Source organism: Oncorhynchus gorbuscha, linkage group LG22 (assembly GCF_021184085.1).
Source record: "Oncorhynchus gorbuscha isolate QuinsamMale2020 ecotype Even-year linkage group LG22, OgorEven_v1.0, whole genome shotgun sequence".
Taxonomy (NCBI): Eukaryota; Metazoa; Chordata; class Actinopteri; order Salmoniformes; family Salmonidae; genus Oncorhynchus; species Oncorhynchus gorbuscha.
The window spans coordinates 24,390,913-24,417,556 of NC_060194.1; the positions used below are offsets into that span (position 1 = coordinate 24,390,913).

Consider the following 26,644-nt stretch of genomic DNA (forward strand, 5'->3'; position numbering starts at 1 on the left):
AATCAGAGGCAGGTGTTTATCGTTGTCTCTGATTGGGAACCATATTTAGGCAGCCATATTCTTTGAGTGTTTCATGGGTGATTGTTCCTGTCTCTGTGTTTGCACAAGATAGGGCTGGTTTGGGTTTCATGGCATGGTTAGTATTGTTCGTTATTATCTTTATTAAAGATGACTTGAAATAACCACGCTGCATTTTGGTCCTCCTCTCCTTTGACGGAAGAATCCTGTAACACTGGGCTTCTGGACTGGAGGAAAAGGTGAGGTCTGTTAATGGTGAGAGCAGAAGTGAGTTACCCAACAATGCAAAGCCACCTCATCCCCAAACTTTTCTTTCTAGTACAGTGACATAGTTGGAATCCTTGGATTGTGTTTCATGTGTTGTAGCCTACATGTCAGGTTGGCTTTGGATTTGAGGAAATCAGACTCCATTATGTATAGAACATGGCTATACAGCTTTTCAAACCAAACTCTCTGAATTGCTGTTGGTTGTAATTGAATTTCTACGAGAGCCACAGTAAAACAATATAGCATTGATCTTGGCTGAGGTTTTACTTGGTAATATGTTGTGTGCATGATGTCATTAGTCACATACTGCTCTGTATTGTGTACCAGTGCCACAACATATTCAAGGACCTAAAATGAAATTACAAGACTTAAATGTATAGGTCTCTCTACTATAAAAGTCAATAGAATAGCCTTTCTGCTTAGATGACCTTTATCTTGTAGCCATGTTTTACTCTTGGAGAAAGAGAAGGGTAGGTGTTTTTTGAAGAGTGACCGTCACCTGGACAGTTGATGCCAGTTGGGATGCTGATGCTTGAATACCTGAAGGCAAGGGCACACTAACTGAGACAAATGGCATTGGAATGTCCTATCTTTGCTGACAGTCATGCATGAAAGAAGGAAAACGGACTAGGGTGGCAAGCCAGTTACTCGTGAAAGCATAGCTTTAGTATCAGCACACCCATCACTAATCAAGTTTCTTCATACAGCTAAAGTTAACACCTTAGACCAAATCAGTTTCAAGATTTGAAGTAGTTCAAGTTCGTTCCAAAAATACATGCGTGTTGCAGGTGGATAAAACCTTTTTTTCTTTTTCCTGCATGCATGCACTCACCGGAGGATTGGTGGGCTGTATTAAATCGCTCCAAGGTTGCAGTGCTGAAGCCCTTGCCAATACCCACTAATTAGCCAGCGCTGAACTTTTCAAATGATTTCTAGGTAACTGTAGCCTTTTTCGCTACTAAAATGCTCACCCTCCAGCGACTTCACCCGCGCGCTTGTATAATTGAACGGAGTGTAGCCTACACAATGCAAACCCTCTTCTGACCTGAAGCTGATGCTGTTTACTACTTCTACTTCTTCTTTTTCTTCTTCGATGCGTTTTAACGGCGGTTGGCATCCAATAATAGTTGCATTACCACCACCTACTAGACTTGAGTATAACTCGAACTTTACTTGAAAAAGTCAAATCAACAAATACCATATCTACCCCTACACTCCTTAACTCACCACCCTACTCCACTATTTAAACATATCTCCTCTTCCATCCTATCATCTCTTCCCTCCGCTCAAACCTTCTCCCACCTATCTCCTGATTCTGCCTCCTCAACCCTCCTCTCCTCCCTTTCTGCATCCTTTGACTCTCTATGTCCCCTATCCTCCAGGCCGGCTCGGTCCTCCCCCTCCCGCCCCGTGGCTCGACGACTCATTGCGAGCTCACAGAACAGGGCTCCGGGCAGCCGAGCGGAAATGGAGGAAAACTCGCCTCCCTGCGGACCTGGCATCCTTTCACTCCCTCCTCTCTACATTTTCCTCCTCTGTCTCTGCTGCTAAAGCCACTTTCTACCACGCTAAATTCCAAGCATCTGCCTCTAACCCTAGGAAGCTCTTTGCCACCTTCTCCTCCCTCCTGAATCCTCCGCCCCCTCCCCCCTCCTCCCTCTCTGCAGATGACTTCGTCAACCACGACATCCGATCCTCGTTTGCTAAGTCAAACGACACCGCTGGTTCTGCTCACACTGCCCTACCCTGTGCTCTGACCTCTTTCTCCCCTCTCTCTCCAGATGAAATCTCGCGTCTTTGACGGCCGGCCGCCCAACAACCTGCCCGCTTGACCCTATCCCCTCCTCTCTTCTCCAGACCATTTCCGGAGACCTTCTCCCTTACCTCACCTCGCTCATCAACTCATCCCTGACCGTTGGCTACGTCCCTTCCGTCTTCAAGAGAGCGAGAGTTGCACCCCTTCTGAAAAAACCTACACTCGATCCCTCCGATGTCAACAATTACAGACCAGTATCCCTTTCTTTTCTCTCCAAAACTCTTGAACGTGCCGTCCTTGGCCAGCTCTCCCGCTATCTCTCTCTGAATGACCTTCTTGATCCAAATCAGTCAGGTTTCAAGACTAGTCATTCAACTGAGACTGCTCTCCTCTATCACGGAGGCGCTCCGCACTGCTAAAGCTAACTCTCTCTCCTCTGCTCTCATCCTTCTAGATCTATCAGCTGCCTTCGATACTGTGAACCATCAGATCCTCCTCTCCACCCTCTCCGAGTTGGGCATCTCCGGCGCGGCCCACGCTGGATTGCGTCCTACCTGACAGGTCGCTCCTACCAGGTGGCGTGGCGAGAATCTGTCTCCTCACCACGCGCTCTCACCACTGGTGTCCCCCAGGGCTCTGTTCTTGGCCCTCTCCTATTCTCGACTATACACCAAGTCACTTGGCTCTGTCATAACCTCACATGGTCTCTCTTATCATTGCTATGCAGACGACACACAATTAATCTTCTCCTTTCCCCTTCTGATGACCAGGTGGCGAATCGCATCTCTGCATGTCTGGCAGACATATCAGTGTGGATGACGGATCACCACCTCAAGCTGAACCTCGGCAAGACTGAGCTGCTCTTCCTCCCGGGGAAGGACTGCCCGTTCCATGATCTCGCCATCACGGTCGACAACTCCATTGTGTCCTCCTCCCAGAGCGCCAAGAACCTTGGCGTGATCCTGGACAACACCCTGTCGTTCTCTACTAACATCAAGGCGGTGGCCCGTTCCTGTAGGTTCATGCTCTACAACATCCGCAGAGTACGACCCTGCCTCACACAGGAAGCGGTGCAGGTCCTAATCCAGGCATCTCCCGTCTGGATTACTGCAACTCGCTGTTGGCTGGGCTCCCTGCCTGTGCCATTAAACCCCTTCAACTCATCCAGAACGCCGCAGCCCGTCTGGTGTTCAACCTTCCCAAGTTCTCTCACGTCACCCCGCTCCTCCGTTCTCTCCACTGGCTTCCAGTTGAAGCTCGCATCCGCTACAAGACCATGGTGCTTGCCTACGGAGCTGTGAGGGGAACGGCACCTCAGTACCTCCAGGCTCTGATCAGGCCCTACACCCAAACAAGGGCACTGCGTTCATCCACCTCTGGCCTGCTCGCCTCCCTACCACTGAGGAAGTACAGCTCCCGCTCAGCCCAGTCAAAACTGTTCGCTGCCCTGGCCCCCCAATGGTGGAACAAACTCCCTCACGACGCCAGGACAGCGGAGTCAATCACCACCTTCCGGAGACACCTGAAACCCCACCTCTTTAAGGAATACCTAGGATAGGTTAAGTAATCCCTCTCACCCCACCCCCCTAAGTTTTAGATGCACTATTGTTAAGTGACTGTCCCACTGGATGTCATAAGGTGAATGCACCAATTTGTAAGTCGCTCTGGATAAGAGCGTCTGCTAAATGACTTAAATGTAAATGTAATGTAATGTAATGTAGTCACACCTCAGGCCAACAGCCTGAAAGGACGGGACACTACCACTTAATAACACCCCTTCAAATCTCGTACACCCAAATACTTCTCTGCAGCTGCCACCACAACCTCTATTTTCTGCAATGTACGTTCCATCCCTGCAGTACAGTGGATAACCATCACTATGAACGCTAAAAAGCTAATCTAACTGAAGGATATATCACTCTTTGGCCTATCCCTCTACTAATGCATATCTACTACCATACTCTCACAAATCTTCTCAGGATCCCTCCCCCTTGACACATTTGTTTCAACTTTCTTCACTGCCTCAGCATAGGACACCTTCTGTTCTACTCTTGTAACTTCAACCTGCCTCTCTCGCACCAGACATTTCAGATTCCCAGCCCCATGGGCACCCCTTACAATTAACACAACATTTTCCCCAATGCTATACATGAGTTTGTCTCATGCCCTTCTGCACACGTCTCACACCTAGAAACCTCCCTCCTATACACTGCTGCAACATGCCCATAAGCCAGACATCTGTAACAACGTAATGTATTCGGCAGGTGAGTTCCTATAGGATAAATGAAATATCCTTACATCACATTGTCGGGCAGAGACTCAACATCAAAACTCAAAAGAACAGAAAATGACTATTCTGTTTCCCCATTCATGCCACCCTGTCTGCATCGTAAAACGACAAGCATCACAAACACCGAAAACTTTCCCTTCACTTGGTCCACTTTCACATTTACCACTACCCCAATAATCACTGCATTCAATGGAACCCTTTTATTGAGAGCAAAACCAGTCACATCTCTTGTCCCCATTCATTTGGTGTGAAGCACCTGCTCCCTCTGAACAGCAGAAACACAACAATTTCACAAGACCACTTCGGGTTACCCTCACCGATTCCATAGCACCCAACTCCTTTTCACCAACCCTGAAACAACAAATGGATCAACCAAAAGGCAAGGGTCCACTTTCTCCAAAAATGGTCAATCCTACTGTCACAGACTCCTCTTTATTTTGCCTATCGGTGCGAAGCCTCGGGCTCAGAGGACTTCACCGCACCTGCCACATCCAATCATTTCCCCTGATTCGCTTCCATTTCTCCTCCAGACCTCGATTCAACATACGGCTCACTCTGCTTACACGTTCTACCATTCGTCTTCGACAAACCATCTCCTTTTTTCTCCATTTTTACATGACTCGAGCTCACCCTTCCCTCTCTCTTGGCCTCCTCTGCCTCTCTTTCCCTTTATTCCTCCTCCATATTCCAAGTATACGTCTCCTTATAATATTGTACTTCTAACATTCATCTCAAGCGATGCCATTTTCTCCTGATGCTGTTTGCCACGTGTTGCCCATTTCATAGGATTTCAATCATTAGCATGGTCATTCCTTTATGCATTGCCTTTCCCAAAAAAATATTGGAGCATTTTCTAACCTGTTAGGTGCATAATTCTAACAGGGTGGAAATTTGTAGCCTAGATCAGCTATAGCTCAGTGAGTGAGATTGAGCTAGCATAATGGTGAACACTTGAACAGGCCTATAATGTTTAATATATTTGTCAAATACAATACGTTTGATGCTTGTACACAATGTCCCCCCCAAAAAATTGTTCCCTACCTCCAATTACTAAAGGAGAGCCTAATACAGTAAGTTATTACGTTGTTGGTTTACCTGTGTCCAAGGTTTTTGCATGTCATCAGTGTTGGAGATGGGCTGATCTGCTTTCAGCTTAAGCAAACTGACAGTGACTCGGCCTAATCATTCTAAACCCACGCCACTCGTCATTGTTGTCCATCCCCTGCTATTGAGACTGTCCTAGATGACCATTCACTGAGACAATGTTTCCAAAATATGAATTTGATGGAGCTCATTATCCTTCTTCTGCACATTTTTAATGAACCTTTACATTTGTTCTCTATCTTTTCCCCCACCCTAGATATGCATACCTTCAGGCTGGAAGGGTGGAGATGGACAGACAGACAGAGCAGACAGATCCCATTGCCACACAGAAGTTATCATGAAGGATTCAGTCAGCCTTGTTTCACCAAGAGGCCTCTTTCAGCCTAGGCTAATTGGCACTAGACTACTTGCTGTTGATATCTGAGGAACAGAGGGCATCAACTGCTGCAGAAGTTGGAGATAACAATGTAGTGTAATATATTTTTCACGTCTGCCATACTTTATTTTACACGATCCTAATGTATTTTTTTGATTATACAAGGGAAAACAGTTTTGATCAGTCACTTCAGGGACAAGTTAGCTCTTTGCATGGTGCCTTTCGCTCGCTCTCTCTCCATTTTCTTTCTCTTATCTCTTTCTGACACACACACACACACACACACACAGTTGCTCCTTAAATGTTTTTATTACCCTGTCACGTTCTTACAAAGTAATATACTGGCTGAAAGCAATCATGTCTTTCAAGCATCAGGATACTACCACAATGCATTAATATGAGATGTTACGATTAAAGGGAAAAAAGGAAACATTATGCAGCTTGAACAGGATATGTGTCACTGTTTCTTCCCTCCCGATAACTTCATTTGTTACCCAACTCTCTGGTGTTAGTTCCGCTCACCCTCCGCTCCCTCTGTTGCCATGGATATGCTATTCCTATGGCAACTACGGGCCTTTGTGGACGGCCTCAGGTCCCGACCACCGAGGACTCTCAGAACCTTTCATTACATTCCTAGCTCACAGACGCTATCAATGAGTGTTCTCTCTTCCTCTATCTCTTTCTTTCCCTCCTCCTTTTATTTCCCTCTATAATCTCTCTCCACCCTCTAACTCTCTCGCTTTCTTCCTCTCGCCCCCTCTCTCAACCCCTCTCCTGGTTTTCTTTTGCATAATCACAAGCATTCTGCTACCTTTAATTTCAGAGCACATTCCACATGTGAGCCAGGGTCTCAAGAGCAGTAGGCAATGTGACTGTGCATGTATGCTTTATGACACCGAGCCTTTTACCACTGTATTATAGAGAGGGGAACTACAGACACTCTGTGACCACTCTCAGTTTAGTCCTAATTACCATCACTGACTGTGCTGTCAGTGGTCTAAGTATTCTTGTGGGGGAGAGGGAAGGAGGAGCAGCTGTGATCAGATTTATAGAGTAGTTTGTATATCCCTGTCTGGAGGGTGAATGAATGAACGGTGGCAAAGAGAAACCAGAGCCATGTCTTTAATGATGCATGAGGAGTCTTGAAGCAGGCCAGAGCAGAGACAATGCCTGGCTGGCAGAGAAAGGAGTCCTGTGACGGTGAGAGTGAGAGTGGCGGTGGGTACTTGCAACTAGAGTTGGTTCTGACACAAGTGCTCCAGTTGGGGCTGACTCTGAAGGCCCAAGTTAGATCCAGTCTGTTCCAGTCCTAATCCCTCTGCATGTCTAGGGCCTTAAGCGGGCAGAGTCTGGTGACCAGGTGGGGGGTCTCCTCTCCACCTGTCGAATGAGCGCTGTCAGCATTGGGGGGTACCACGGTCTGCGGGTGGGCTCGGCCCTGCTTAGCATCGTGGCGGGGTGCATCATTATCGGGGTGTCGAGGGAGTGTGATGCGGATGCCGTAGGGGGAATCTTCCTCGGTGCGGGGGGGCTGGGTGAGTACATCCAGAACTCCAACTAGTCTTTGATTTTGAGTGCTATGCAATGTACTATGGAATGTTGCATAGCATGTTTTACATTGGTACTTGCAGGGCATAGCATTGTAAGAGGCATGCAGACATTTATAGCTACAGTATACAGCTTGCCTACAGAAATGTACTGGTAGCTTATTCAGTTCAGAAACTACTGCCTATTTGATGGTGGCACCACAAGTGGGTCATTTCCCCAGTAGATAAAATTTCATGCAAATAGAATGTATTTTTTTTTTCACCTCTGTGGTCTATCTTGAAAATATTTACACTCCAGGCTGTCGTTTCTTCAACAAAAACACAGCTATCTTTATTCCTAACTGTAACTGAGGGATTTTATACTGCAATGTTGAAACAGACAATTTGATCTCTATCCTAAGGTGTCATGGGTCTAAGAGGCTTTCCTTTCTCAGGTGTACAAGACCTGCTGCAATGTCTAATATTTGCGTAGTCCTGTAGCAGACTGTGAATGATCAGTGGCCCTTGACATTTTCCATCCACTTCCATCAAAAACACACCTGGGGATCAGTTGATCCGCTGGTGTAATCTAAGACAGTTGATAGCATCATGGGGAGCAAGGTATTCCACACAACCCAGGAGATTAAGTGCAGTGTCAGAGTAGAAAACAAGTGGCCGGCTTTTGATCTACACTGACTGCAGAGTATAAGTCATTCAAAGTCAAAGTCAACGCTGACTTTGAACATCCCAAAACAATTTTTTTTGTGGCTTTTCCTTGTAATTAAACAACAACTTATTGCTTCTTAACAAGACAATATGGTAGCATCTTTGACATTTGGTGTGGAGAACTACGTCACACAGACAGCCCCTTCTTGCACTGCAGACTCAAATGTTGTTTCCTGAAGTGCAAGTGTCCTCTTATTTGCTCCAAAGAGGACAATCCCTGATCCAAGTAGGCTACATCTGTGGCTATGAACTGACTGAACAAAACTCTGTGTTCTTGGGAGGATCTTTTCGCTCCTTGGCCGCCTGGTGAGATGTTCTGACAGCATAGACATGCATCACACACAGGCACACTCAGGACCAGCCACTGTTCAATAGCAGATCTCTCTGTGGTTTAGAAGGGAAATCAATAAGTGTGTTCAGCCTGCCTGCCCAAGGGTAGCTAGAGCTATTTGGATGCATTCACAAGTCCTAGTGGGCTCCTGAGACTGCAGGAGGGGCAGGGTAAGAGAAAATCCACTTAGCCTACCAGTAGGCTAACAATCGTATGGGAGCTAATTTATAGTTGAGTAGCACCAAACGGGCATCTGTCTCCTTTTTTTCACACTGACCAGGATGCTGATAAACACCCATTTCAGTCAAAAAAAACATCTTAAATACATTTTCAAAATGTTTAACTTCATATTCAGCATTTTCAGCACCACCCAACATCAATATGTAAAAATGGTGGTTTCTATGTTTTGTAGTAAAAGAAGATACAGAAAGATAAGTGTTTCCAATGACATCGTTGACATATTAGTATAAAATTGGTAGGCAATGATGTCATTGGAAACACTTATCTTTCTGTATCTTCTTTTACTACAAAACATAGAAACATGCCATTGGGGGTGGTGCTGGAGATGATGAATATGAAGTTCAAACATTTTGAAATGTCCCTTTAAAATTAAGTTAGCAGCTTGTCATTAAATACAATATGCATGAGCAGGGAGCAAGTAATTTAGGATTGTGTTTGTTGAGCCACTTGAAGGCAATGTAACTTAATGAGATATGCTCCCTATTTCTCCCCAGTGTATGTTTGTGCTGCCCCTATGTCATTAACTTTCTTTGTTTTATCTGCCAATTGTTTTTTGAGAACCCACAATGAAATATATTAATCAGCGATTTTATTACATCACTAACTCTGGTCCGTGCCTAAGACCAAACACTAGCTTCCATCTGTTTGTTAATTGACATTTACAGTATCCAAAAGGATACTTGAAACCACCCTAATATGCTACAATCAATACAAACCAGTCAAAGGTGAACTCCTACACTTGCAATACTACACTCTTATTAGTAGTTCAACACCATGGTCAATTGATATCAATTAGTGTCAACATTGTCTTTCTTTTCCAGGCCTCCTCATCGCTGTCTTCCCCTTCATAAGAGCCTGGCTCAACATTAACAACATTCTCCCCACCTTGGGCAAGTTATTCATGTCTCCCATTAGATTTTATTTCAAGCAAATCCATTTGTAAGAATTTGTTTCTTTAAAAAGTCCTCTGCTCTTCACAGGAAACTTCAGAGTGCACCCTATGCCTGCTAACCCTCCTGGCCCTGAGCAACCAGAGACATTGAAACGAGAAGGTAAATGTCAGATGGCTATGTTTATAGTTTTTAGTTGCTGTGGTTCAATTGCTGTTGTCCCCAGTGTTGGAGTCAGTTCTACGTAGTTCAAACTCATACAATTCATTGTAGAGAACAGTTTTTGTGAACAACATTGACAGTTAATCCATGATACCTTGGCAGAGATCTGACTAAATCTGTAGGCTGGGCCAGATAGGACATGATAATGAACTATGCCAGGAAAGTGTGTGATGAAAGAGCATTCCCATTACATTAGAGAATACTCATCACACTCACTCCTTTATACTCTTTGATGAGATTGAGATTGCTTTGAACAGCAATTGGGCTGGAGAGTTATGTCTGAAGGATGCTGCACAGGCACCGCAGTCCCTTACCATAGCAGTTTGTCTATTCTATAATAAAAATTATGTGGAGAGATGGCTAGACTAAGTTGGCTAAGGACAGCCGGCCCATTGCATAGCCAGTTGTGTTTATTTGGTTATACATTTCTCAGACAGGCATGGGCTAATAATGCGTATTTCATTCACATTGTATATGAACATATATTTCGCTTTGGGTAGATGTTGTATACTTCATAGATACTCTGGTTGTTGTGTTCCCTTTCATCTGACAGTGACTCAGAGCCAGCTGAATCTGGATCGCTCTAAGAGCCGGATGGGGACATTTGTTGATGCCGGACCAATGGCTGAGGCCTCCGCAGATGAGGGGTGAGACATGTCAGACAGATGGACATGCAGACACACATAAACATACACACTTGGACACACACACACTTGGACAGATGCATGTCTGGATATTTCTTCACATTTGAAATATAAATGTATATTTTAGTTTCACAGTGTATCCTGGGGAATCCCTTTGCTTGTGAATGTAATCAGCTGATGATGCCGAGCTAACAGACAGACACCTTGTGGCACTCCAGAGCAATGGAATGATTTGGTTTGCAGCCTGCTTGTATGTATGCTGCTATGCTCCTGCCTGCTTCTTTCAATAAAGGTGTTTGATAGTCTCTGATTGGACCATGGACCAGGTTTATGCTAATGGAATCATTTGGAGTCAGTGGCACTGGCAGACTATCCTGCTTTGTGTTGATACTACCGTGACCTTCTCATGATAACATTTAGCTACTATGAACATAGAGGATAATAGCAGAGGATGCACACAGCGTTAAATTAAATCATAAGGCAACAGTGAGAATACAGAGGCTGTATAACTGTTGATGTCGAAAATGAAAAGTTAAGCACTGAAGCATATAAAACATTTGCATTGGTATCTAACAAATGTATGTTTTCATAGATCAAGTGTGTTTCGTGTGTATTCCCCCCCAATAATAAGGAAAAATGATCCGAACCGATTCAGTACAAAGGACCGATATGGCTGTCCTGTCTCCTAAGTCGATTAGAACAGTACCAAAATGTATTGAAGAGAAGGAGACCTCTATCCCTTGTCATAACCAAGAAATCAAGTTGCTCCGGATATTGTTGCCTTGGTAACCAAGAGACCGCTGATTTCATTCATTGGCTGAGTCTGGGTGATATTCACCAACCTTGCAGGGCATGCATGTCTGATCCAGTTAGACTCACTCGTGCACGCATCCACACACGTGTGCATGCATGTACATGCGCGCACACACACAGTACCTCACAAACAATTGTATTCATTATGACCTCTACTAACACTCCCACTATTCTGTTGCAGGACATCCTCAGACATGCCAGACATCTTGTCCAGACGAAAGTTCAAGCAGACCCTTCCTGATCCAGACCTCCCATAAATTGGTTTTATAGCAGCCACACAGCACACGTCTCTCGTACACGCCTACTCAGATTTGAGTTCACCCTCAAATGGATTTCACAAGTTGGTGAATCAGATGTTTACTTACTTCAACAATACAATTCAAAAGCTACATACGGTGCCTTCTCCTAAATATCGAGAGGAATACATATTTTCTTCCACAATGTCTCATTTTATTCGCAATATTATTCTCATATATATATATATATATATATATATATATATATGAGAATAATAATATATAAAGATGGTCATGAAGAGTGTAGTAAAGTAATCAATGTCCAAGGACTACTTGTAGTATAAGCTATATTATAGAAGGCTCAGAAAAGGAAACTGGTGAAATGTTAAACCTAAGTTTCTATCAAACATGATAGTAACATTTATTCACATTGCAACAAGGAATGTTTTTTGGGGGGCTCCCTAAATGAACGGTGGTTCGTACCTGTGTGAATACACAAACGGGCAAGAGTGTGTGTGTGTGAGAGCCTGCGACTTAATGGAAAATAAACCTGATACAAATCGCACAGCCTTCACAAACTAATACACGCTGAAACGATAAAGATACAAATGCGTTTGTTAGATACAACAATGCGACTTAATTTTAAAAGCTTCTATAAAAATCTATATAAATCAGAATTTAACAGTTGGACTGATCCTACAGCCTTGGTAGGCACAACAACCCTGAAGCAAATATCAGCAGATTAAAAAATAATCTACCAGAAATAAATATTAGACACTCTTAAAAAATATATATATTAACTTTGGAAGCGTTCAACTTTCCAGCTGAAATAACATTTAATAAAAATATTATATAAATATCATAAAGCAAAATGTACACAAATATTACATTATCTGATGAAATTGCTTTAGAAAGGGACATGAGACAGGGATGTCCTCCCTCTATACCCTCCTGTTTGCACTGGCAAATTAAACTGCTTGCAGAAAGAATTAAGCAGGACCCAAACGTAACAGTTATCAGTATTGGTAAACATGAATATAAACTCAACTTATTTGCTGAAGCTCTCCTGATATACCTGAATCATACAAATTTTAATAATGGAAACAGGAAAAATAATACCTTGTGCTCTACAGCAATCCTTTCAGTGGACCACAAAAAAATATGAAATACTTAGGATGCTTAATAACAAATATGTAAAGGTAACTTTATCCCATTATTCAACAACATGAAAGCAGAACTAATTAAATGGAACAATCTCACCACAAATCTTGCAGGTAGAATAAACCTCTAGAATGGCATGGCTCCCAAAGTTTTTATATTTATTCTAGGTAATACCAATTACCCCACCAAAGACATTCTTTAAAGGAGTATTCTTGGCCATAACAGACATCATATGGGCAAATAAAACTCATGGAATAAATGAGAAAGTTTCACACATCCCTAAATCTGAGGCTGGTTTGAACTTTTCAGATTTGGAATTGTATGAACTTGTCACACAAGGCTTTTACTTGCGACATATTGTTAAATACGCTAAAGAGGAACTATGGGTACATATTGAAGATGCACATGCTCATCCCCAGAATATTTTCATGTGTCTATTTTCAAAGAATGGAGCTAAGAACATTAACAACTTCATAGTTTAGTACAATATAACAACATAGAAGAAAGTGAAACAGATTCTACAAGAACCAATATCAATCACTCCCTAAAAAGAGACCCCTATGGAACAATCCATGGATAGCTTTTCAGAATTTACCCATAAATTGGCCCACAAATTTTATAACGCGTCATTTCAAGCTGATCGTTTTTGGACATCAAAGCAATGTTGAGTAAATCCTATTTGAGTCAGAAAATGATATTCATATGATAGGTAAGATATACAAAACCTTACAGATAGCATATCCAACCAACAATCTCTTAGAAACAAATATACATTATTGGAACCAAGACGTACAAATAACTGATATTAGCACAAGATGCAGGGAATGTTGGAACACAACTAAGAATTATGTTTAATCCACTATAAACTAATGTATAGGATTTATAATACAAGAAACAATTCACAAATTCTACAACACAAAAGCAGTCACGGCTTAAGTGTAAAACTAACAATGACTCAATAATCCATGCCTTCTGGGAACGCTATAAAGTTAAAGTCATGGGCAGAGTTGGCTGTCAGAAGTATTACAATGTAAATGTACTTTTAATCCATCTGTCTGCATATTTCAAGACCTGGCATATGAGGGTGAAGTGGACTATACTTTTCTCTTCAATCATTTGGAAAAAAAACATCTACATCCTCCATCGTTAACACAATGGAAAAGTTGAATGCTTTGTTATCTAAATGTTCAAAGTGCGTGGGTGACAGAGGGACAAATTTGGTGCAGTTTGAAGCCATGTGGCACAGTGATTTGAGTTATGGACATGGGGGTGTGAGCTGGTAGGTCTGGGCAGGTCTGATGTTCTTGATATTTGTGTGCATTTGTTTTGTATTGTTAAAAAAAACAAGATTCAAGTGGTGATTATGGCTTATAACAATTAGCAACGGTCATCGAAATTGTTAAGTTTTTAAAAACAATTATAATAAATGCAACAGTTGGACAATGGATGAAGATACTCACAACGTTTACAATTTGTATAATCCATCAGATATTGACAACATTTTAGTACATAACTCCATTATTTTTCCATGCCAGTAAAAGGTTTTAAGTGACTTTGATGGGAATTCAGGTTTTCAATTGTAAAATTTCACTTTTTTTCTTAGGATGCACTCAAATGTTCTGTTTCTTACTGTATCGGGTCTTTTATTATATTTTGTGTTCAATAAAGAGCTATTTGTACCTCCTTTGCATACATACACACACTGACTGTATTTGCATATATTAATAAATTAACATACAGGAGAGGTACAATTGAAGTCGTAAGTTAACATACACTTAGTTTGGAGTCATTAAAACTCAATTTTCAACCACTCCACAAATTTCTTGTTAACAAACTAGTTTTAGCAAGTCGGTTAGAACACCTACTTTGTGCATGACATAAGTCATTTTGGCAACAATTGTTTGCAGATTTCACTTATAATTCACTGTATCACAATTCCAGTGGGTCAAAAGTTTACATACACTAAATTGACTGCATTTAAACAGCCTGGAAAATTTCAGACAATGATGTCATGGCTTTAGATGCTTCTGATAGGCTAATTGACATAATTTGAGTCAATTGGAGATGTACCTGTGGATGTATTTCATTGCCGACCTTTAAACTCAGTGCCTCTTTGCTTGACATCATGGGAAAATCAAAAGAAATCAGCGAAGACCTATGAAAAAAATTGCAGACCTCCACAAGTCTGGTTCATCCTTGGGAGCAATTTCCAAATGCCAAAAGGTACCACATTCATGTAAGTATAAACACCATGGGACCACGCAGCCGTTATACCGCTCAGGAAGGAGATGCGTTCTGTCTCCTAGAGATGAAGGTACTTTGGTGTGAGAAGTGCAAATCAATCCCAGAACAAAAGCAAAGGACCTTGTGAAGATGCTGAAAGAAACAGGTACAGAATTATCTCTATCCACAGTAAAACGAGTCATATATCGATATAATCTGAAAGGCCACTCAGCAAGGAAGAAACCACTGCTCCAAAACCGCCATTAAAAAGACAGACTACGGTTTGCAACTGCACATGGGGACAAAGATCATACTTTTGGAGAGATGTCCTCTGGTCTGATGAAACAAAATAGAACTGTTTGGCCATAATGACCATCGTAATGTTTAGAGGAAAAAGGGGGATGCTTGAAAGCCGAGGAACACCATCCCAACTGTGGCAGCATCTTGTTGTGGGGTACTTTGCTGCAGGAGGGACTGGTGCACTTCACAAAATAGATGGCATCACGAGGCAGGAAATGTATGTGGATATACTCAAGCAACATCTCAAGACATCAGTCCAGAAATTAAAGCTTGGTCGCAAATGTGTCTTCCAAATGGACAATGACCTCGAGCATACTTCCAAAGTTGTGGCAAAATGTCGGACAACAAAGTCAAGCTATTAGAGTGGCCATCACAAAGACCTCAATCCTATAGAAAATTTGCGGGAAGAACTGAAAAAGTGTGTGTGAGCAAGAAGGCCTACAAACCTGATTCAGTTACACCAGCTCTGTCAGGAGGAATGGGCTAAAATTCACCTAACTTATTGTCGGAAGCTTGTGGAAGGCTACCCGAAACGTTTGACCCAAGTTAAACAATTTAAAGGCAATGCTACCAAATACTAATTGAGTGTATGTAAACGTCTGACCCACTGGTAATGTGATGAAAGAAATAAAAGCTGAAATAAATCATTCTCTCTACTATTATTCTGACATTTCACATTCTTAAAATAAAGTGGTGATCCTAACTGATCTAAGACAGGGAATTTTTACTGGGATTAAATTTCAGGAATAGTGAAAAACTGAGTTTAAATGTAATTGGCTAAGGTGTATGTAAACTTCAGACTTCAACTGTATAACATGATTTGACATAATTTTCTCTCTGGCCATTTATCAACGGAAAGCCAATAGAGGTCATTACTGTTTGACAGGGCATTACATTTCTGTGGTTGTAATGTGAACTGGGAAAAAATGACAGGCACAAGCAAGAAAGTGTAGCAGGAGTAAAATAAACCAAATCAATACAGTGCAATTTAAGTGACAAGTTGTTCTTGCAATATATAGATGGCTGAAAAAGACAGATCCTCAGGTGGGTGGGGCATCTGCACTGCTACTATTGGAAACTGATGGGTAAACCCTTACATGCTGTCTCGACCGGGGGTGCGCATGTTGATTTTGTACATCCACACCAGATGCAATCCAGACAGGAGGTTGAAATATCAAAACAAATTCTGAACCAACTATATTAATTTGGTGACAGGTCGAAACACATTACATTCATGGAAATTTAGCTAACTTGCTTGCTTTTTCTAGCTAATTTGTCCTGTGATATTTTACCTGAAATGCATAAGGTCCTTTTTTCTGGATCTTTGTAGATTATACAGACCCTGATTTGAATCCAGGCTGTATCACATCCGGCCGTGATTGGGAGTTCCATAGGGCGGTGCACAATTGGTCTTGTGTCTTCCAGGTTTGGCCGGGGTAGGCTGTCATTGTAAATACTAATTTGTTCTTAACTGACTTGCCTAGTAAAATAAAGGTTAAATTTAAAAAATCATATAAAAACAATTTTAGTACCCCCTTTTTGTTATATCCAATTGTATTTACAGTCTTGTCCCATCGCTGCAACTCATGAATGGACTCGGGAGAAGCGAAGGTTGAGAGCCATGTGTCCTCTGAAACACGACCCTGCACTGCTGCTTGACACACTGCTCGCTTAACCCAGAAGCCAGCCTCACCAATGTGTCAGAGGAAACACCGTCCAACTGGCGACCGTGTCAGCATGCCCACACCCGGCCTACCACAGGAGTCACTAGAGCGTAATGGGACAAGGACAACCCCAGCCAGCCAAAACCTCCCCTAACCCAAACAATTGTGTGACACCTCATGGATCTCCCAGTCACAGCTGGCTGCGACACAGCCCGGGATCAAACCTGGATCTGTAGTGACATCTCTAGCACTGCAATGCGCCACTCGCGAGTCTTTGTAGAATTCTGACCCATTTTGAAGCACACCAAATCATGTGTTATCTACTCTGACATTTAATCCACAGATAAAAGGGGAAACTAATACATTCTAGTAATCTCTCCTCCTTCAGTGGTCGTCTTCTTCTTCTTCTTATTCGGTGGACTTTATATGTTGTTTGGCAACCAACTTTAAGGTGCATTACCACCACCAACTGGACTGGAGTGTGGACCTCAAGTTCATCTTTCAATCACCCACATCTGTATAAGCTCCTAAAAACCAATGAGGAGATGTGAGAGGGGGACTTGCAGCATGTTAAGCGTCTAAAATATAACCCATTTCTTTTTTAGCTGGCTACACAGAAGCTAGTTGAAGCGGGCAAGCAGTTTAGGCGAAATAATTGAATAACATGTATGTGCGCACACAGGTGTAGTCGGCATGTTACATAATGAAGCGACGTTAAACCAACACCTAGCAAACTCGTCAAGGGCTTTGGACCTCTTGGCATAATGGTGAAGGCATTGGCTTGACGGCCCCTGGACCTGGGTTTGAGTACCGGTCGGAGCTTCCCCTTGAATTCGCTACAATATGAATATCTTAGACTCTGTAGGGAGATGCACGATTACAACTTGTTTTATCGTCGCTCACATTTTATGACTGAACACCATTTGCTGACATGCTCACTCCCAAGCACATACACGTGCGCACACCACAATGCCCCCTCATAGTGAAACACAATGCATTTATATTCAGGAGAGGCAGAGTGACTGCTTCATGCATAGCGGTGTGGGGAAAACGATGTGCTCTGATGTAGACTAAAGCATGATGTGCGCTCTGAGCCTGGGATTGAACAATGCAGTATTTTCCTGGCTTCTTGTCTCACTGTGAGGATCTTTAAATCCACAACTTTATTTGAAATCAGGAGTTTACATCTAAGTTATTGTCAACCACAATACCTATTTTCATAGCAGGAGATTGTGGCTGAGGTTTCTGTCTGATTTGGAAGAAGCCTCTAATGAATATATGTTTCAGTAAGGCTACATTTTACATAATTTACAACTAATTTCAAATGCAGGACTTTTCCTTTACAGTGGGCTTTTCACTGAATAACAATGCAAATACTTGGAAATTACTGTGTTTCCATTCCATTGTAGGCATTGAAAGATGATTGCCGCTCCAGGGAGCATATGTTTTTCAGATGTAGCTAGTTTCGAATTTCAAATGCTTGAAAGAAGAATGGTTTATTCCCATGTGTTTATAGCCCGAATGCCAGTCTGTTTGTACTATCTTGCCAACTCCTTGTCGCTCATTGTCATGCCAAACAATAATAAGCAATGGAGTTGGCTCGAACACAAACAGATCATGCAGTATCAAGGTGCTCAAAAAAAGTATGGCTAGCCTACTTGCAATATGTTCAGTGCGGTATTAGCATTGAATAGCGGGATCTGTCAACCGTCATCGTCGCCCCCCCCCCCCCTTCTCCACAACACCAAGGGGAGCGGTGAATATCATGGTGTTGTATGGAGGCAAGATACTCGTTATCAATCATAGTCAAATCAAATGTATTTATATATCCCTTCTTACATCAGCTGATATCTCAAAGTGCTGTACAGAAACCCAGCCTAAAACCCCAAACAGCAAGCAGTGCAAGTGTAGAAGCACATATTATATTGTGCTACCCAGTGAGGAGAGGGAGAACGTCTCAAGCACTGAGAAAACTAGATCTAAGTGCTTTTTAAAGATTGGATTCATCGCAGAAACCTTACATAACCTACCCCTCAAAAACTTGAGCGTTGTCATTCACAAAACTGGCGGGATTATGGAAACGCACTGATGCTTTTCTCTAAAGAGCACCACCTTCTTGAGCAAATAATATTACGATAATTAGACAGGTCTTATGTAGGCTACATTGTGAACAATGCTGCTATTGAAATGGACATAATCTTGTGTACTAAGAGTTTTATGTATCCTATAATTGTATAGGCGTCATGTATCCGACTGCACAGTCACGTGGACACCATATGTCAAGACCAATACCTTCACCTGAATAAGCCTCTCCCACAGATGCACTGCACTACGTTGACTGGCCATTGTTGTGACATTTCATATTGATTGAATGGCTCACTATGATATGATCAATCTGAAAATCATTCCTTCGGCGTCTACAAGTAGTTCCAACCTGACCATCCATGTGCGAATGTTATTCGGATTGAAAATGCGTGTTGGCGATGTAATTCTTCAGGAATCTTCAGGTATTCTGAATATCAGCACAGAAGGTAGGATGAAGCGCTGAAATCTGTTAATTTAAACGTTATATGCAACAGATCAGTACAACTATGAATACAATTATATTTTATTTGATTGCTGGGCGCGTTCTACAACAATGCCCAATGCTCAGATAGGCTATACAGCTACACCAAACATGCCATTTCATTTTTCGGGGCAACAGATAATAGCAAACATAATCTGTATGAAATCATAGGTTTTAAAAAATAAATTCTAAAACCGTCTATGCACTTGACTGATTTTCATTTCATTTTGGTGGGGTGTATGTATGATGATGAATGAAAAGGGTCTGTCTGGTTGCTACTCTGCAATTAAAACCGTATTCACTTACAAGCCTGACATGAATGAATGCAGTCACTGTTCAGTATGTTTACATATAATATTGTATATCTATGTAAGATACTTCACCAGACAAGTCATAATGTATTTACTCAGTCAGTGGTTATGATCAAAATTGTATAGGTCAATGGCTTAAATGTAAATACAAATGTAGATAGGCCAGGGTTTCCCAATAGGTGCCCTGTTGGTGATTCTATTTGGCCCCCCAAGTTTTCTGAGCAAAAACCATTTTATTTATTTAAAAATTTGTTGTTGGACATAGGACTGTAAAATCACCAGAATATTATCTCAAAGTGATTTTAATTTAGGATGAATCAGTTCAAATTATTTCATTTTTGTTTTTAGCTGTTTCCAAGTATTTACACGCATTCATAGAGAAGCATATGTGATCGTGTCCCAATGTAGCCTAATTAAGGTTTGAAATGATTTTGTTTACTATACTGCTATACTGTAATGTGCAGTGGACTGGAGGAGTTGCAGGGGAGTATTCAGTGTTGTATGAGCCAGAGACCGAGTTAAGTTAAGCACGACGTGAGCTTCCTGACCAAGGGCCCTTGATGGGTCTCTTGATAGTATTTTAATTGTGTTTTAGTGTTCAAACCAAGGCTAGAATTATCATCATAATGTCATTATATAAACTACAATTATTGAAACACTGTGGTGTATGAATTACACCATCATTGAACATGAGTTCTGAATGCTCCTTTCCAGTGTCCTTGTCCTTGATTTTTTCCCTACTCTAAATCAAAACCTGATATAACTGAAAACACATGTAACTTAATCAGTTTTACATTTTATTTCCTGCTCTGATTCAGGTGCTTTTACACTGTGAACAGTCAGTCAGCACAGCCATGGCCTCCGTCGGTGGTCTGTTGCCAAGGGGACTAATCCTGGCTGAAGGATAGAGAGAGAAGTGGAGAGAGAGGGAGAGAAAAGGCAGCCTTGTGGTGCAGAAGAAGAGATGGTCATCACTGACAGGAGTTCCAGCACTCTTGGGCCCAAGAAGAAGGAACCGAAGAAGAGGGCATCCCGCCCCCATGGCCTGCCCTCCCCGGCGCTGTGCTGCGCGTGTGGCTTGTGTATCATGCTGGCAGGCATCAACATCACCCTGGTGGGGGCGTTTGCCTTCAGCACCATGGTGCCCTCTACCAACCCTCCCATCATCATAGGGCCCATCCTGCTTCTGGTGGCCTTCTCTTTCTTTGGGGCGTGCTGTGTCTGCAGCCGCCTGCCCCCTGCCCAGGGCTCCCGGAGGTCTAAGGTGGGCGGAAGGAGCATGGGGATGATGGGGCGTGGAGGTTTAGCCGGGGGAGTGACGTTTGAGATTGAGACGAGTGAGCACACATTGCAGGACACGACAGCAGTACAGCTCAGCCCCTCAGCCTCACCTGGGTCATCCCGGGCATCCAGCCCCGAGCGGGATGCTTCTCCTGACCCCGCACCCCCAGGGACCTTCAAGCTCTTCACCATGGAGACCAATGGCCCCACCTCCACCACGGCATGCTATGCCGCCTCCTCGGCAGGGGGAGGGGCTGTGAGGCTCAACCTGCCACGTGATGATGTGGCCACCTAACACTCCCCTGATTAACACATTGTAGCATAAGCCTCCTGCCCCAGGGGACTGACGCAAAACTATGTAAATGTGGGCTGTGACGGTCATGGAATTTTGGATGACGGTAATTGGCCAGCCAAGTGAGTACGGTCTCAGTAATAACCATTCGAAAAGCAAAAAAATTCAAAAAATAATTATACATTTCATGTTGCTAAAAGGTCAGTCAAGTTCTTCCACACCGATCTTGACAAACCATTTCTGTATGGACCTCGCTTTGTGCATGGGGGCATTGTCATGCTGAAACAGGAAAGGGCCTTCCCCAAACTGTTGCCACAAAGTTGGAAGCACAGAATCGTCTAGAATGTCATTGTATGCTGTACCGTTAAGATTTCCCATCACTGGAACTAAGGGGCCTAACCATGAAAAACAGCCCCAGACCTCCTCCTCCACCAAACTTTACAGTTGGCACTATGCATTAAGGCAGGCAGCGAATGCCAAGAGTGTGAAAAGCTGTCAAGGCAAAGGGTGGCTACTTTGAATAAACTCAAATTGAAAATATATTGAACACTGTTTTTTTTAGTTACTACATGATTCCATATGTGTTATTTAATAGTTTTGATGTTTTCACTATTATTCTACAATGTAGAATAACTGTGTCGGTGTAAGTTTGGACACACTTTTTTCCCCTTTTTTTAGAACTATTTTCTACATTTTAGAATAATAGTGAAGACATCAAAAGTATGAAATAACACATAAGGAATCCTAGCAACCAAAAAAACTCAGAGCAACCAAAAAAGTGTTAAACATATCAAAATCAAAATATATTTAATCTTCAAAGTACAGACCCTGGTTTGATTCCAGGCTGTATCACAACTGTATCACAATGTCAAATTTATGCAGAAATCCAGGTAATTCCAAAGGGTTCAAATACTTTTTCTTGCCACTGTAGTTGAGGGAATGCCAAGAGCGTGCAAAGCTGTCATCAAGGCAAAGCGTGGCTGCTTTGAAAAAATAATAATATTTTGAACACTTTTTTTTGTTGGTTACTACATGATTCCATATGTGTTATTTCATAGTTTTGATGTCTTTACTATTATTCCAAAGAATACAGAAAAACCCTTGAATGATTAGGTGTGTCCACACTTTTGACTGGTATTGTATATATTTATATATATTTTTTTACGGTTATGGCAGTTATTTAATGTTCATGATGGTCTTCATCCACAACCGTCGGTTATACCGTAATTGTGCCAGTCCTATGTCTAGAATTGTTTTGAAGTGCCATTTTTCATATTTATGACAAGCTATTAACGGCGATTTTGTTTTTCTTTTGTGCAGCAACCAACCAGTAATTAACATCCAATCCAATGTTGAAAGAACGTGGATGATGGTTCTGTTGGAATTGATGTTCCTACCTCAGAGCTGTTCTCTTCAGCTCCCTCTCTTAACATCCATGGGGAATTATTGTAAGCGGTTTCTAACTGGAGATCAGAATGAGAGAATTTAAGTGTTTTCTCTGTGGCATTCCTGAGGGATAACACACAAAGCGATGTGTTCCTTTTTGTTTGGACCGTCTGGACCTCTGTGCTCGACATTTCAGCCCATTATTCTGAAGCAACTTTTTTGTTGTTGCCAGAACTGAAAGGTTTGACACGAAATTGCAACTAGAGTAAATGCCAGAATTTCAATTCCTATAGTTAAGTTTGGTTTGGCATTACAGTATGTGCTGCTTTGGTCTTAAATTAAATGCAAATAACATATGGTCATGAGTTCGATTGTGTATGCATGACTGTAAATCTCTTTGGATTAAGGAATCTGCTAAAAGGCATTTATTATTATGGGGTCACACGGTTCCTTGGCAATATAATCTCAGCTGAAAGGATCAGCAACAGATGACTAACGGTACTTTCTTCGCATTAAGTTTTCCAAACTGGTTTCCTCGGTCAAAACGTATGATGTATGATATACAATGTACACTGTATGTGTTGGGTTCATAGGGTGAGTATATTGGAGAAACATGGCAGCATCCACGGAGTGTTCATAGTATCACTGAGTGGAAATCTCGCCTGCATTTACTGTGTGACTATTATGTTCTTGTTTTTACCACTCCCCATAGGCCTACTATAAAGAGCTTGATATTAGAGCCAATTGGGGTTTTCACAGCCCTCACTGACACTTTGACAGAATACACAAACAGCCATTGTGTTTACAGAGGAAAACGCTATCAACACTACGCTTAAAGAAAGGAATGAATAGTATTTGCACATGTGCCCTACTAGCATTCATCATTAACCCTTCGCATTTCTTTCTAAACCTCACTGTATAAGCTTACCAACAACATTATATTCACTATAGCTCTGTTTCCAACATGGGGCTCAAACCAAGATGCAAACGTATTTAATATTTATTCAAAAGGTTGAATTAAAAAAAAGTTTCTATACAGAATGATTTGGCCCCCCTGATGATCTGACAGTTACTCCACCGATTCTATGTTGAAGTGTCCAAACATAGCAATCTGGACTCAGGGGTAGATAGTGTGTGTATATATAAATCTGGGACACTCCAATTAGTATTATATGTTACCTTTCCCATGGTATCTATTCCATTGTGGATGTCCATCCTTTTCGTATGATATGTTATGAATTACAATGAATACAATATGTTGTGAATTGCAATTTGTTATGGCTAATGTTAGCTAGGTGGCTAACGCTAATATTAGCTAGGCAAGGGGTTAAGGTTAGGAGTCAGGTTAAAGGCTATGTGTTAGGGGAAGGGTTAGCTAAAATGCTAAGAAGTTGCTAATTAGCAAAAATTCTAAAGTTGTCTATGATAAGATTCGACACAAAACCTTTGGTTTGCTAAACACCTACTCGTGATGCATGGGTTGACTCATAACCTGCAGTCCCCACGGTTATATATCTTCGGGGCTGGTGGGATAGGCCATGAAATATTGTGTGGATGAAGGGTGGGTGGGTGGCAGGCGAGTTTTAATAAAGAAAAAACAATACCTTAAATCCATACATTTATCATCCTTATGTAATTTATATCTATAGGCTACATTTGAGGTTTTTCTGTAATTATTTTAGGTTATCTGGCATTAGTGCGTAGGCCCTAAAGCTTAGGCTTAACTGTACACACGGCAAATATCCTACACGCCAATCACCAAATTGCTTTTGGGAACGAAGGAAAAAGGGGCAACGTCTGAATTTATTTAAAAAAGATAAGAGCTGCGAAATGGAGAAAGGAGGGCCAGAACTCATGTTTGGGAAAGATTTGTTGATGTGGTAAAAAAGGATGATAGCAGTGCCAGATGTTATGTGTAACGATTGAGGAGCTATGCAAACTTGAAAGTCACAAGATGGGGACTTCAAATAGGCCCGTGGCGTGTCAAGGGAACAGTAGCTTACTGATTAGATGGGTTTGGACACTGACTGTAGGTCTATAACCTCTCACATAGCCTTTCATATTAACTCCTACAGAATTAAGCATTTATTGCAGTAGACCATTTTACTACAACAAATGTAGTGTATAATGTTTACACGGGAATAGGAGTGGAGAAATATGATTTCTGTCTTTCTGCATCTTGAAAAAATGTGAATGCGCATTCTCGATAGCACCTCTACAGGTGCTAGCTTTATCAGTATCATAAAAACGGATAGTAATTCAACCACATAAAATATGCACCCAAGCTGAACTGAAATCTTATCAGAAACATGTTGGTTCATTTTCACAGATTTCTATTTCCTTACAAATGGTCAAACTGATGTCATTTGAAAATGTCACAGGCAGTCTTTCCTGTTTTATTTTTCAACCGCAAAAGAAGCAGAGATGACAGAGAACTACCAATGTCAACTAGATTGAAACATTCATTCTAGCGATTTATGACATTCTAGTGAGCAAGGGTTTATTCTAGGGCAACATATAATGACAGAAGAGAAGCTGCATGTATCTATTTATAGACAAGTTGACTAACAAAATGTTAAATTATAAACCAAAACATCTAAATCAGGCCAAAATAATCTGCACCACCTGCCAAATTATAGTTCCGCCATCTGACTGTAGCCTTCAGCAGCATATTAGTTGGTTAGGGTAGGGTGCAGCCATCAGGTTTTCACCTTTTCACATAGTCAGGTGTTTGTGGATGGGTTATTAGCAATTGCGGGTAGGTGTGGCTGAACAAACAGCTTACTCACGCACCACTAACACCCACCCCGACCAACCACCCTACTTTGTTTTTGCCTTAAGTAACTTTGTGTCTTATGTAACCATACCAAACATAACTTATACTAATTTGAGTGTCCCGGAATTATGTTACGTCTAGTCTTTGAGACCAGGCTGAACATAGACACCTACAGTATCCCAGATTCACTTTGAAAGTAATGCTGCCTTAGACTGAGATCTCAGGATCAAACAAATTAGGGCTATTTTAATGTGCGATGACATTGTCATTGTCAGCAGCAGGATGATATTTTCAACTTGTCTTTTTTTAAATTCCCCAATATTTGTCCTAAATTGTCATTTGTTTTGAAAACAAAAGTGCCATGCAGCAAATTTTGCATGACATGTTTCCATGTTAATATCAAAAAGAGGGTAATGTCTTTGTAAAGTCATTTTTATTTTATGGGATCAACCTCCCCTAAGGAATAGAGAAAGTCATAGTTTGAGGGATGACATGCAGTATGAGCGTGATTTACATGTCCAGGGAGAGAACTTGTTGTAAATGTGTAGTGTCAAGATGTTTGAAAATGTATTCTGTTTTGACAGCATCTTTAACAATGTATTATTTTTGTGATTTTTATTTACTTAATTTGATAACAATACATGTGATACTTGTGAATTTAAACAAATAAAAATATGTTCATATAAAAAGGATCACAAAGAGAAAGAGTTTGTTTGCAGTAAACTGCATGAGTTTCTTTGAAATAAAAAGATAGCAATAAATATTCCTTTGATGGAAGCACAGGCGGTGGTTGTTTGCACTTCATTGGTTCCTGCGGCTGCATCTGTTCTTGCTTCTGCTTGGATGGCTGGTAGCCTGTGGAATGGTGTCTCTTTTCAGACTGGCTTTTGGGTTCCTCGAGGTAGAGACATCTCCATGTCCATTCTGGTTCACATCCTTGTCAGACCCTTCCTGTCCAGTCGCTTGCTGTGTCTTGGTCTGTGAACGTGTCTTTGTTCCAGCTGTGTGTCCTGGTCTAGCCTCTTCCTTAGTGTCTTGGTCCTCTGTCTGGTTCAGGTGCAGCACAGAGATGGGGCCACTGTAGATGCTAGGGCACCTCTGACCTCGACGTCTGTGCACCTTGGCTGTACTTGGGAGCTGGTCGTTTGGTAGAGGCAACCACATGCCCTTTCTCCTCTTCCTCCTATTGATGAACTTTAGGAACTGCCTCCAGAACTTCCTCAGCTGCTTGATTAGATTGAACAC

General features: G+C 41.9%; 2 protein-coding genes across 4 annotated transcripts; both read left to right on the forward strand.

Moving 5' to 3' along the window:
• The first annotated feature begins 77 nt into the window (after positions 1-77).
• On the forward strand, positions 78-11,672 carry kncn (kinocilin). 2 transcript variants are annotated; one of them, XM_046320751.1, is made up of 6 exons: positions 78-136; positions 221-257; positions 9,456-9,524; positions 9,615-9,686; positions 10,300-10,393; positions 11,385-11,672. In XM_046320751.1, the coding sequence occupies exons 1-6, from the start codon at positions 134-136 to the stop codon at positions 11,458-11,460; spliced, it is 351 nt and encodes a 116-aa protein (XP_046176707.1). In that variant the 5' UTR covers positions 78-133; the 3' UTR covers positions 11,461-11,672. The 2 variants fall into 2 exon arrangements, with proteins under 2 accessions (XP_046176707.1, XP_046176706.1); XM_046320750.1 differs by lacking the exons at positions 78-136; positions 221-257 and adding an exon at positions 6,934-7,346.
• Positions 11,673-19,111: 7,439 nt separating this feature from the next.
• Positions 19,112-26,074, forward strand: LOC124009954 (transmembrane protein 275-like). Of its 2 annotated transcripts, XR_006834336.1 has the most exons (3): positions 19,112-19,318; positions 20,483-21,359; positions 22,558-26,074. XR_006834336.1 is itself a non-coding variant. In XM_046322216.1 (2 exons), exon 2 carries the CDS (start codon positions 20,629-20,631, stop codon positions 21,238-21,240), a length of 612 nt encoding a protein of 203 aa, XP_046178172.1. In that variant the 5' UTR covers positions 19,112-19,318; positions 20,483-20,628; the 3' UTR covers positions 21,241-21,500. The 2 variants fall into 2 exon arrangements, 1 of the variants encoding a protein (XP_046178172.1); XM_046322216.1 differs by lacking the exon at positions 22,558-26,074 and having other exon boundaries at positions 20,483-21,500.
• Positions 26,075-26,644: the final 570 nt, after the last annotated feature.